General features: G+C 33.1%; 1 protein-coding gene and 1 long non-coding RNA gene across 3 annotated transcripts in view; one reads left to right on the top strand and one right to left on the bottom strand.

The window, feature by feature from the left end:
* Positions 1-13260, top strand: part of LOC126912527 (uncharacterized) — a 109912-nt gene that overhangs the window by 47771 nt on the left and 48881 nt on the right. The window lies entirely within an intron of this gene.
* The window catches only part of LOC118264290 (putative inorganic phosphate cotransporter), a 51177-nt gene that overhangs the window by 36728 nt on the left and 1189 nt on the right, over positions 1-13260 (bottom strand). Inside the window, exons 1-2 of one of the 2 annotated variants that reach the window (XM_035576755.2) lie at positions 5096-5353; positions 2703-2855 (exon numbers count right to left, since the gene is read on the bottom strand). In XM_035576755.2, coding sequence (XP_035432648.1) covers positions 2703-2805 — 103 coding nt within the window. In that variant the 5' untranslated portion in view covers positions 2806-2855; positions 5096-5353. Of the gene's footprint in view, positions 1-2702; positions 2856-5095; positions 5354-13260 lie in introns of those variants that run through there. The other variant, XM_050704988.1, reaches the window with a different exon arrangement.

Below are 13260 nucleotides of genomic sequence, written 5' to 3' on the forward strand. Positions count from 1 at the left end.
AGTTTCAATAAAAAAGTAATTTAAAAACTAAAAAACCCGACTGCGTTTCTTTATAATATTAAAATGAAAAAAAACCCTAAAACAAGAAAGTAATCGTAAAATTTAAGCAGTCGGGACCCATTCTAAATATAAAGACTTTGTGAGGGCACATACGGCTTGCTTTCTAGAATGGGTCCCGACTGCTTAAATTTTACGATTACTTTCTTGTTTTAGGGTTTTTTTTCATTTTAATATTATAAAGAAACGCAGTCGGGTTTTTTAGTTTTTTAAATTACTTTTTTTATTTATTTATTTTTAGTTTTATTATTTTTTCATTTTGATATATCTAGTGTCACTCTGACAGTAAATACGAATCAAACGACCCCTATAAAGGGGAAATCCATCGAGTCGTTCAGGCTAGAGAGTGAGCAATATTCGAATTTGGCGCCAAAAATCCGCCATTTTGTTTTTTTATTATTTTTATATATCCAGTGTCAATCTCACAGTAAATACGAATCTAACGACACCTCTCAAGTCAAAATCCGTCAAGCCGTTTAGGCTAGAGAGTGAGAAATATTCGAATTTGGCGCCAAAAATCCGCCATTTTGTTTTTTTTTAATTTTGATATATCCAGTGTCACTCTCACAGTAAATACGAATCTAACGACACCTCTCAAGTCAAAATCCATCAAGCCGTTTAGGCTGCAGAGCGTGCCAAACAATTATACATACATACATACATACATACATATATACATACATACATACATACACTCGAAAAACATAACCCTCCTTCTGGCGCAGTCGGGTAAAAAGCACCTCCTTCGTTTATAGTACGTCGGTATGTTACTATAGAAAATAATTATGGGTGCTACAGCAATAATGAATTATATTATGCAATTCAGTAAGAAATATTTCCATGGATTTAACAGTGAAAATGTGTTGTATGTTTCATAAAATGTTTATATTATTATAAATAACTAATCAATACCTTTACATAAATACTTTTCCTTTTCTACAATGACTTCATGGGTGAATGTGAATGGTCGAAAATGATTAATTCGTGTTTTTTTGGGTTGCTGACGCAAATTTGTGTCAGTTACTCACTTTGGTGAAGTTGCAATCCATATATGGGGCATTTAGTGCCTACTTAAATATATTTGAAACTTTCATGTGAATTTGTTTAATTTTATTTATTACTTAAAATAATGTAGGTATATTTTTACTTGATACATTAACCGCACTGTACTCCGAGTCATTTAATGGTTACATAACCCAAACCATAGCAATTTTTTCGGAACAAAATCGTTTGAACCTTTAAGTAAACATTTAATGTTTTTGAATACGGCAGTAAGAGTAGTAAGAATTTTAGCAAAAACACCTAATGCAGTAATCGCAGCCTTGTAATGTGTTATTCCAAAAAGTTAAATAAAATAAATAACCGATTTATTCAATTCATTTTTATGAAAAACATAAGTAGGCACTTAACTGACAAGGCAATAAACTGGAGCAAAATAAAGATAAGTTGAGCAAAAAAAAACTCTATCTGGTCCTGATAACAGGAGTACCATATGATGACTGTCAACGATGATAACGGACTCAATCTAATATTAGATCTAACGAATGATTGAGAATGAAAAGTCAAAAATCTTTATAGTATGAAGCAGTTTATAACTTACTCCGAGCGGGTAAATGGGTCAATCTCCAAAACGAGTGTATTCGTGTGATCACTCTGTCGCTTTTCAGATATAGATCATCATCATTATCAGCCCGTTCTCGTCCACTACTGGACATAGGCCTCTACAACGGTACGCCACTGAGCTCGATCTTCAGCTCTACGCATCCAACCACTACCAGCCACCTTGTGGATATCGTCACTTCACCTAGCTGGAGGGCGCCCTACACTACTGTATATATTTGACACAGAACTCTCCGTAACTCCCTTCCTAACTTTGATATACTAATGTTTCTTCGCTCAGACATAGAACAATCACACATTCAAACCTCTTTTTACTATGCAGGCACATGCATTGTGCTAGCTGAGTTCGTAAGTGCAACTATATGATTTGATCCTCTAAAGATAATCGTAAAGAGCAAGGCGTCTCAGGTTCAATTTTCGAGGTGAACACAAACACGGATTCTGGAATTGTACCCTCATTGAAATTGGGCACGACATTGTATAATCTAATCTGACCCTTTGGAGATCTGGAATCGTGACGTTGCGTAAACCTAACCCTGATTGCATACGACAATATACTGTAATGCTTTGTTTACACTACGCTAGTAAATTAGTCAAGTAGCGAGCATTTAGGACTGTCGCTCTGGCTTCTATCCTAAAATCAAAGAGAGAGAGAGAGAGAGTTCCAAAATTATTGTTTTTATGGGACAGGGGGAAACGGGCAAACGGATCACTTGATGGTAAGCGATCAGTTCCGCCAATGGAAACACGCAGCACCAGAAGAGCCACAGGTGCGTTGCCGGCCGTTTAAAATAGAGTTTTTTTACATTTAATAGGTCGACGTTTGGCCGCTATCTCACCTGATGGTAAGTGAGGATGCGGCCTACGGTAGAGCACGTTTGCCCATAAGCAACCTATTCACTCGGGCCTTGAAGACACCCAGGTTATACCCATCAGGAAACACAGAGACTTTTTTTTCGCTACTCGACCAGAATACTAGGCCAGTGTGAAGAAGGCATAAGATCCAATAGAAAGGCTACACTCACACGAGCGCAAAGCTCTCGTAAGTCCATTGTCAGGTGGTCGAGGAACCCGGGTCTTCTGTCCGAGAAGCTTATGTGCCTGCACCTGGGCTTCTGTGTCGTCCATCTTGATTTCGGTGAGCCTTCCAAACTGTGTCTGTCTGTGTGTTTGATTTCCTGAAATAGAGATGTCTTGATTTATTGGATACTCGTATTGGATTGGTGGTAGTAAATTTGTGTTTCGGATTCTTTTTCTCAAATGGTGTACTTGTGTAACTAATGGTAGTAAACTTGTGTATCATATTATTTTTCTTAAATTGTATACTAAAGTGACTAAATGAGGGATGACTAAATAATTTTTGACTACATAATGTAGTTTAACGGCCAATTTCATCTTTTTATCTGTAGATTTGCTTAATAGAGAAACAATTTTGATATAAGCTTTATAAAAAAATGTTAAAACATTGAATCTCTAGTATGCAAATCTGCAGATAAAGAGATACGTTATTAAAATTGTCTGTAAGTGTCTACAGGATGTAGTAACTATGCATGACTAGGTCATCATTTTTCTATTTCATGAATTTATTGAATTCTAAAACTAGAGTTAGCTAAAAATAGAGTTTAATTAGGTCGTTGTCCTTGAGAAAGCTCGTAAAACCGCTAGTCCTGCGTTTGACCTCACTAGTCGTGTTTGATTACCGCATGCATGAATTTTGGGAATGCAAAAAGTGAATAGGTATGCATTTAATAACATAATTAGAAGATTTATATGTATCTCTACATCTGAACTCCAAACAAAAATCAAGTAAAGGAAATTGATTGATTTTGTTTTTATATAAAAAAGTTACTCCTCACTAGGATTTTTTCCTGTGACATGGGTACCTACGTTTACAAACATACATTTTCACCCAGACCCAGAACAACTATTTTATTCAGGGATCACAAAAAGGATTGTTCCTTGTAGAAATCGTATCCGCGACACGATGCACGGCAGCCAGTTGCCCAGCCACCGTGCCAATGGAATTTTCTTATGCTAACTTAATTTCCATGAGCAAAAATAGCTACTTTAAACTTAATACAAAAAAATCATAAATTAACATACCCAAACACGATAAATCGTAAATTATAATGAATCAGTGATTGAAAATCGTGTAACCCAGACCTTTGACTGCGTGGTTCAAGATTCGAGGTCGCGTCCGATATCAATGTAAGACTATAATTACAGCGGTTAATGTAACTATGTACCTACCTACATATATGTATAAGACGCTATTGTTTTTTTTACAACAGATTACCGTATAATCGGTATACAACGTGTAACAAAAAGGGGGTATACATATTAATTGCACGGCTTCTAGATAACATAACAAACGATACGGGAAGGGTTTTTCAAACTCATGTTTTCATGGTACCAAGTTATGAATTTTTCAAATCGCGCCGCCGCTTGATTCAAAATTAGGTAGACAGGTACTAGGCGATCAGATTGACAGAAGAAATGTTTCGTAATACTCGCGAGTGATCCCTGTAGTGTTGTGACATGTTTGTATGATTTAAAATGAAGAAACACGGGATACCAAGTATTTGGTACATTTTTTTTTTAATCGTATTTTCAGCTGAAACTTCGTGTAGAGACTCTATTCAACCTGTATTCATCAGCGCTTCTTGATGTATATGGGTATTTTGTTACACGTTGTATATGTTGGTAGTTGTTAAGTGACCTGATTTTTGTTGAGGTTATATTTTATTTGTTAAACAATTCAGGATAAAACTATAAATTAACAGAAATGTATTATGATATTGGTAATGTAAAACTTGATTTTTACCTCATCAATAAATCAAATCAACTTATTTATTAGCAAAATACAGGTTACAAATAAATATAGAGTATACTGTAATAAAAAAAAATATTTTGATTTTTAAACACTTTGTAAGTTACATATTTATTTTAATCATGCAAAAATGAAACATAAGCGCGATGTATAGATTAATAATTCGACACTATGTTTTCACTAATACAATATAATAATTAATAACAATACCTAATGTATTTTACAAAGTTCATTATGTAGAGTTCTGCCACAGACACGAGGATACGACACACAATATGCTGTTTTAGAATCTTAGCAAAATTAATTTCCGTTCAACTTACATGTAAGTACATAATACTCAACGTACTTGTAGTCACACGAATATGTCAAAAGCACACACGCTTTAACTCTATATAAGTATCTTTATAATGGTCTTGTATAATTTATTTTATGATCTTGTATATAAATATTTAAAGTTAGGAGCACACTATACTTATAAACTATAAATGGTAATAACAGCTCTATATTAATTCGTAACTCCAATAAAATAATAAAAAAAAACTAAAATAAAATATGTGAAGTAAAACAAGGTTAATAAAATAAACTTACACAAATATCGATCAAAAATCCAGAATAAAACACACTAACAACACATTAACAATTATAAAAAATAAAAAGAACACTTTATAATCTCGTAATGTTTACAATAAACACACAACACACGCGAACTGCACAGCAAACTGAAGTACAGTGACACAAATTAGCGATGTTTATCATATAAATATATTGTGCGAGTATTTATCAATTGTGCGCAAGATTAAAGCCTACGGGCCGCGCGGTCGGCGCCGGCGCATAGCGAATATTGTCAACTGTTCAGACTCGCAGGTCTCGCAACCAACACGAGGTGGTTGGCCTTGAATGGAATAAACAATTTTATACACTGGCGATACCTGTTGGGTCAGCGTTTTGTTGAACGATATACCCATCAGACCCACGCTGTTTGAATCGCGAATCCGTTACGATATTTACTGATACGTTTGTAATTACATCATTAGTGTGCGATGTATGTAAGCGTTTAATACCTATTTGATAGTGGTTGGCACATGTGTTAATGTTAAGTTTTCCTGTACATAGATAGGTATATGATGGTATTCATTAATAAGTACTGATGCTTACGTACGTTGATTTTGTTCGTTAATACTTTCCTGTGTTTTTTAATCATATTGTTCTTTGTTATGTATATATTTTCCTAAGACAATATTAAAATAATACTACACTTTTTACAGACAAACAATTCAGAAAGAGTTAATGTAGAATGTTCTACATGATTGCTGTTACTTTAAAGGGTACAAAATATAAGTTATCAAGTTATCGCCTTCCCGAAATCGTGTTTATTTTAACGTACTGTATAGTATAGTATATTTGTTGTAATCGTAATAGATAATAAATATTTATGTCGTGGACTTGACATGTACACGAGATAAAGTGGTAACCAAACTCGTCTGGTTTCCTAATAAAGCCGTGTCACCACGCAAACGCGAAGCAATAAAGTTTTTCTTTAATGTAATTGGATTATAATAATCTGATGGGAATTCTTAAAAAAGATTTTTTTAGAATCAGATTTTGATTTTTATTATCTCTTTTTTAAACATTTTGACTAACGAATTCAAAAAGATTATATCAGGATTGCTTCAGCCGTTTTCGAGTTCTATGTTTAGCAACACGTGTAACGATTAATTTTTTTATTTAAAATTTTTATTCTTAAGATATAAATCTAGTTTTGAATAAATTATTCTTAGCTTTATATTAACTTTAGGCCTGAATGGTCATAAATTGACTCATACCTTATTTATAGGTACCTACTAAGAACATACAGAAGTATGCTCTACTTTGTGACAAAATAGTTCGATATTTTTCATATTGATACAGACCTACACTTGAAATCTTTATCTTTATCTTTTGAAGAACACCTTTGTTGTAATGTATCTTTTGTTACGTTATTATTTGGAGTATTTTTATGAAATGGATGTATGATGACTGGTTAAATATTATCTTTCAAGTGCTCTCATCAATTGTGTGTTATTATGACATGTTGAGTAAAAAGCCTCAAGTTTGTCTCATAGCAATAAGGTATAGTTGCATTTTTTTTTTAATTCACATTGATATACAGTAACATTTATACGTATATGAAATGTACAAAAATATGCAGATTTTTAAGTTAAAAATCATTTTTCAGAATCTTTTTTCTTTCCGTATTTTTTTTTGTGTGTAAACATAGTGATATTCTTTGTTAAATAATTATTATAGTTTCACTATATACCTATTACACGTGCTTTAAAAATTCTAACGAATTTTGACGCTGATGTAATTTCCTTATTGTTTAACAAAACCGGTCCAACAAGCATTTAGCTAAGTAGGTACCTTCCACTGAACTTGTACAAAAAATGTGGGCTCAGTACGATACCTAAATGTTTGAAGGTCATGATTTTCTCATGAATATTTAAATTTTAGTTATCTTCATTGTTTAAAATAAATAGGGCAATGTGTATTATGTACCTAAACTGTGTATGTAATTTAAATACCTACTTGTATTTTGTTATAACGAGCAGATGGATCATCTAATGATAAGCTATTGCCGCTTATGGGCACCCGAAACACCAGAAACGTTACAAGTGCGTTGCTGGCCTTTTGGGGGTTAGGAATTAAAGTGTTGTTAGGGAATCGGGGAGTGGGCAACTAAAAATCTATTGTTTCCTCTGTATTTTGTTCCTATAATTTGTAAATGTTAGTAAGTAAGTATTAGGATAAAGTTAATGTTAAGTTATTTTATGTTCATAGAGATATTTGGTTTTGGTTTATTTTATTTTTTAAGTTTATACTGCATTTATCGCATTAGGTGTGCCTGTAATGATAAATGTAATGTTAGGATAAATAAATAAATAAATAAATAAATTTTATATCTGTTAATATAAGTATTTAATTGTTAACAATTTCATTAAATTTTAGCTAGCTTCTGCTAGCGTCTATCGTCCAAGTCAGTCATACCCGGTCTGTATACAAAATTACATCAAAATCCGTCACCGTGATTAGCGAAAAAATATCCAAACATCCAATCAAACAAACTTTCACATTTATAACATTAGTGAGATTCCACATCGCATATCATGAACTGCATCGTAAGCCTATTCAAGCCGCTATGTAGGTTAACATGCATCGACATTAACCTTATTTCAAGCAGTTTATTCGAATTAGAATTGTCAGCCAATGAATCAAATACACCTAATACCCACACAAATAAAAGATACAATATGAATGAACATTCAACTTGAATATAAATCTCTTTTTAATGTGACCTTCAAAACTGTGCACATACGATTATAGAACCACACTACCTACGTACGTTTTAAAAAGTAAGGTAAATGGAACTTTAATGGACTATAAATACAATTTTTTTTGGTAATGATTATGGGTAATGAGTAATTTTCCATCGACTGCTGCATTTTCCGCTTTTCCTAATTACACTTTTATCAAATCTGTTCAACCGTTGTGAACTGGTGTATTTTAGTAAGTCACAAAATTCTAGTTAAATTTTTCATTTATTAAATTCCTAAAAGTGAGTCTACGTACCTACAGTGTAATAAGCATTTCCAATGATTGTTAAAAAAAATAAACTTTTCTTATAATTTTGCGTATCATATTATTTATTTATTTTCATATCATTTCAAGAACTGGTTTTACCACATGCTGTAATTCTGAAAATTTGATAAACAGTGTAAAACAAAAAACATGTTATTGTTTTGATAACTAGAGTTAAAAATAAAATAAAACAAAGATGCAATAAAACGTGTATATAAAATATACAATGTTTTATTTTTAGTAGACATATTCAATATGTATCTTATAAAAAAGTAAAAATAAACAATATCTCGACGTTCATCATATCTTTGCGTAGCGATCCCAGTACAGCGCATCAATAACGATATTAGGATCCAATGTAATAAACGAGAAAGTCTCCAATTACCGGCCACAAATCCAATTGTGGCTGCAAATAGGATGCGAACGAACAAAGATAGTAACAAGAAAATGTATTCTTATTAAGTGACTGCAAGTCTATTATAAACAATCACTTTGAAGAAAAGGAGATTGGGAATAACTGATTTTACTGTAATTGACTGCAAGAAGTAGAAGCTTTTATTGTAGTTTTAAAATTGATATTGAATAATTAAAGTGGTAACAAAACAACCTAGTAGAAAAAGGAATTAAATTAGTAAGTAGGTATTCAATGAAAGTGCATCGAAGTTAATAACTTACGTTTAATAAGTTCGAAATAAAAAACAATACAAACAACAATAATTCAATAAACAAATACAACCTAAAATAACTAACACACATTGGTATGATATACACTTAAAAAGATACGTATTTATTTCTCACCTAAAAATAAATAAATATAGCTTACTTATAATTTATTGTACAACAAGGTTGCGTTTTCTATCCTATAATACTAAAACAGACATCAGATAAAAGCAGCAAATGGCCAACAACAACTCCTTTTACCCTATTCCATTTTACAACCGCAAAAAATCGTTTGCCACAAAAGAGTCCAATCAACTTGCGTTTGTCACAGTAGCTTATCTTATAGCGTGGACGGGGACGAACGTGGCTATTTCTGTTCCAATTTTATCGACTCTTTGGATTTTATTTCGAATCGAAGCGGTTAGGTATACTATAAAACCCAAGGGAACAAAAGAAAAGGGTTGGGTTATGTCTAGCACTAGAAATGAATATAAAGGCAAATGTGTATTGTTACGAGTACCTATAAAGGTTGTTGTTCATAAACGTATGAAAGATTTCAAGGGTTCTCGGGTATGTTTTTGTATGTTCATATGTTTTTTATTATTTGTTTACGATTTTAGATTATGTTTAGTGATTTTGTTGTCCAATATTTATCGTTAAAAATATGTGCCACGATCATTTTTTGCTGAAAGATATCAAACAGTCTTTATTTAAATAAACATGCTTATAAATGGATTTGAGCTCCTGGATGCCTTACCATCAATTTATTTACAGTAAAAAATCATAGTCAGTCAAGTTCGCACATATACCTCTTTTGAGAAGTAAGGTAATAAAATCTGATCTAAAATCTGATTATGGAGTATAAAACATACATTATTATGTACATAATTACCACTGGCCCTATTCTCACGCCAACCTTCACGCTTCGACTTGATAGCGACACTGGTAGACCAATCAATCACTGTTATCGGATCTTGTTGTACATAAATGATTGATACGCAATTTCTTGTCGAGTCCAATGGTAGTGGTATAGTACACAGACAGATTTTGTTATTATCTGTCTGGCTTTTAGCCTATTTATGTATGCCGTATTTGGGAGATAATAAAGTAAAATGAAAGTGCTCTTATTTTCGCGTGTACTTCTGAGAATTTTTATAATGTAATGTATTTATTTTGGTGGTTCTGGACTTAATAAATATGTTATGTTTAATTGGAAGTATTGTTCTTTCCACTGAAGGGACTACGCATTTGTCAGAAACGAGCTCCGAGTTAATGAAAATAGGGCAGTAGCGCAAGCAAGTAAAGGGATCCCTGGTTATGGGCTGCTACGGGTAGTTAATGATGTCAATTAATCTATATCTGTACTTATATATAACACTGAAGAGCCTGTTTCAACGCGCTAATCTTCGGAACTATATGCTGATCCGATTTGAATAATTATATTTGCGTTGGATAGTGTATTTATTGAGGAAAGCTGTAGGGTATATAACATCACGCTTATAACTCACGCTACTTTGATATTGGTGCGTGTGCAAATAAATATACAAGTTCACATATACATGACACCCAGATCCGGAACAACAAATTATGGATTACACAAAGAGTTGCTCCGTGCGGGAATCGAACCTGCTACACGTTGTGTGGCAGTCGGTTATCCGGCTACTGCGTCAACCGTGCAGTCATCACGTATTAAACATAAGTTATATTTATAAATAACTTGTTGCTCTATGTGGGGTGATCCCACATTATATGATAATTTGGTACCTATAAATTCATTCTTCACTACCATTAGTCTAATGGGGCTCTGAATGAGTAGTAACACTCACGAATTTCAGACAAACGTGACAACGGGTCGGCCAAAGTAGCTTTTATCATAAAATATATCACACAAGGAAATCCCTACGAAGCCTCTTAACCTTGAAATGGGCACAAAGAAACCACCAAGCCACTTAAAGTGCCCAAATGTCCCTGATCCACTGTTTTTTTTTACACCATGTCGGTTTGAGACAAAAAAAAAACATAGGTATCTACACTATTCATAGTATTGACATGACACATGTTCCTATTTATAGTCTCGGTTGCTTAGCAGTTTGGTTTGATTATGTCTTCGTATCGTATTTATAGCATAAACATGATATGTGACGTGTTTATGCCTTATTTCTCCGAAGACAGGTCAAGTGAGTATACTTATATACACCCACTTTTTACATATAATCACTTATTAGTCTCATTATGACAAAATTGTATCTATGAGATAAACAACAGGCACGACTCTAGAATCTCTTCTGAAATCGCAGTAGAGAATCCTTTGTCATACTTTCCTTATGGGTTACTCAGGCTATGACTCGAAGCAGAAGAAGGAACGGGGCGGTTTTTGGTCAGTAATGTCTGGCATTTTATAGCCTTATCTAAGTTGGGCGAAATATTTGACTGCATAGTTGGTGCGGTGGTGGGGGTTCGCTCCCCGCATGAAACAACTCTTTATGTAATCAACAAATTGTGATTTCAGGTCTGGGTGTCATGTGTATGTAAACTTGTATGTTTGTAAACGCACCCACCTACATCATAGTGTAGGATAATGTTTAAAAAAATCATTTGATGTTTTTGAGGTATACGAAGATCTGTGAGCTTGTATCTCACAAAGTTGTATTGTATGGATGTTTAGATGGGTGTACGTGTGTCACGAAGTGTCGCAAGTTATGCACTTTTATGTACAATTATCTAAATAAATAATATTTAAAGTTATTAAAACTCTCATTTATTTTTTGTCCCTAATATTTATAGGCAACAAATGATTTTCTCCTTTAAAAAAAAATGGGTGATTCCTTTTGCATCGTGTTTGACAGTCGCCAAAATAATCAATTGACTAATAGAACAGTAAGGTAGTCATTAATGTACTTTGGAACCATTACAAAAAAACAGTTTCCGCAGTACCACTCTGTCTATGAATAATTTATCAGCAAACATTGAGGTATGTGAGTACTCGTGGTTCGCAGTTTATTGACTCGCGCTAACAATATTTTATCAGTCCCTACGCCAAGTGAAGTGACATGAAATGTTGATGAATGTGTTTTGTCGACGTCACTAAATTCTGTACCTCCGAGTTAGAAGTTGGTACTTAGTACTTAGTATTATAATCAAAGTCAAAGTCAACATTATTTATTTCAAATAGACTAGGAAGGCACTTTAGTATATAACACAGCAAATAATATTAAAGTATTAAAAATGTCTAGAAGTCTGACCTGTCCTGACCTGACCGGTCTGAAAGACTGACCGACAGATTACACACGACGCGACGCGGCGATTGTCGCGAAATGCTGCTCATGAATATGAGCCTCTAGCATGGCTTGAAACTAGTCGAGTTCCTCGTCAAAACAATACGTGAGTAAGCCGATAACATAATAATAAATTTAGTATGTCTCACGAAAGTTACAATAAAATGACCGACAGATGTCGGTCAGTCCTCTAGTGAAACTATTTGGTTGTTTCAAATTGTAGATTCCTATGAAGAAGAACGAGCAAGAAATTCCATAGGTTACTCTTTTTCAATCATCCAGATAATCACAATACAATTTTTGATTAAATCGGTGGGTGAATATCAAAATTATCATCCAATTTTGACAATTTGATTTCCAAATCTTATTAGTTATTTATTTATTTTTATTTAAGGCTTCATGAACAAAAATATGTATATTGGTGGGCTTAATGCCATGGGCATTCTATTCCCATCCAATCATAATGTAATTGAAGACGAGTCTTGCAAATATACGTCCAACTGCAAACTGTTATTATAAAAATTTATGAGAAATGATAAGAATCTTTACTCACTTATTTTAAAGTTTTTGTAGAGTTTGCAAATACCTACTCGAACCACGAGACACTAGACAGTCAAAGACGTCATCACTTAAATATTTCTAAATAGGTTTTAAGTATGCTAACTACTTCAGAATGGTGACTCAGCCTGTAATAAAAATTTAAATAGATTGTAATAAAATTAGTATTAAGGAGTGGTAGAGTAGAATAGATATTCTAATGATCACGTTTTACATGTGCTTTAAGTCTATAGATTCAAAAACATAAGGTGTATCTACCTTACCCACAAAAACCGCAATCAAACATAGTGAAAAATTAACTTCTTATTGTCACACTGTATTTTCCAAAAGGAGCTAGTTTAATGGGGATATAGCTAAACCATGTAAAGGGACTAAGAAGCATGAACGGAGGAACTTTGTATTCAATAAAGTCAGCCATTACTTAGTTATGCGGTTAGACACCAAACGTGTCTATTTATAAAACAAGACGTATGTGTCAGTAGTAATAAAATAGAGAACCGGTTTATTACATATAATAAATTCTATACAATATAAATCATACTTTATATAGGGACATTGAATAATGGAATAAGATTAAAAAGTTGCTAATACAATAATACTTGTGTTTTCATTTCAACAGTGATGTCCCACGATTATGCTACGTGT

Source organism: Spodoptera frugiperda, chromosome 26 (genome assembly GCF_023101765.2).
Source record: "Spodoptera frugiperda isolate SF20-4 chromosome 26, AGI-APGP_CSIRO_Sfru_2.0, whole genome shotgun sequence".
NCBI classification, from domain to species: Eukaryota; Metazoa; Arthropoda; class Insecta; order Lepidoptera; family Noctuidae; genus Spodoptera; species Spodoptera frugiperda.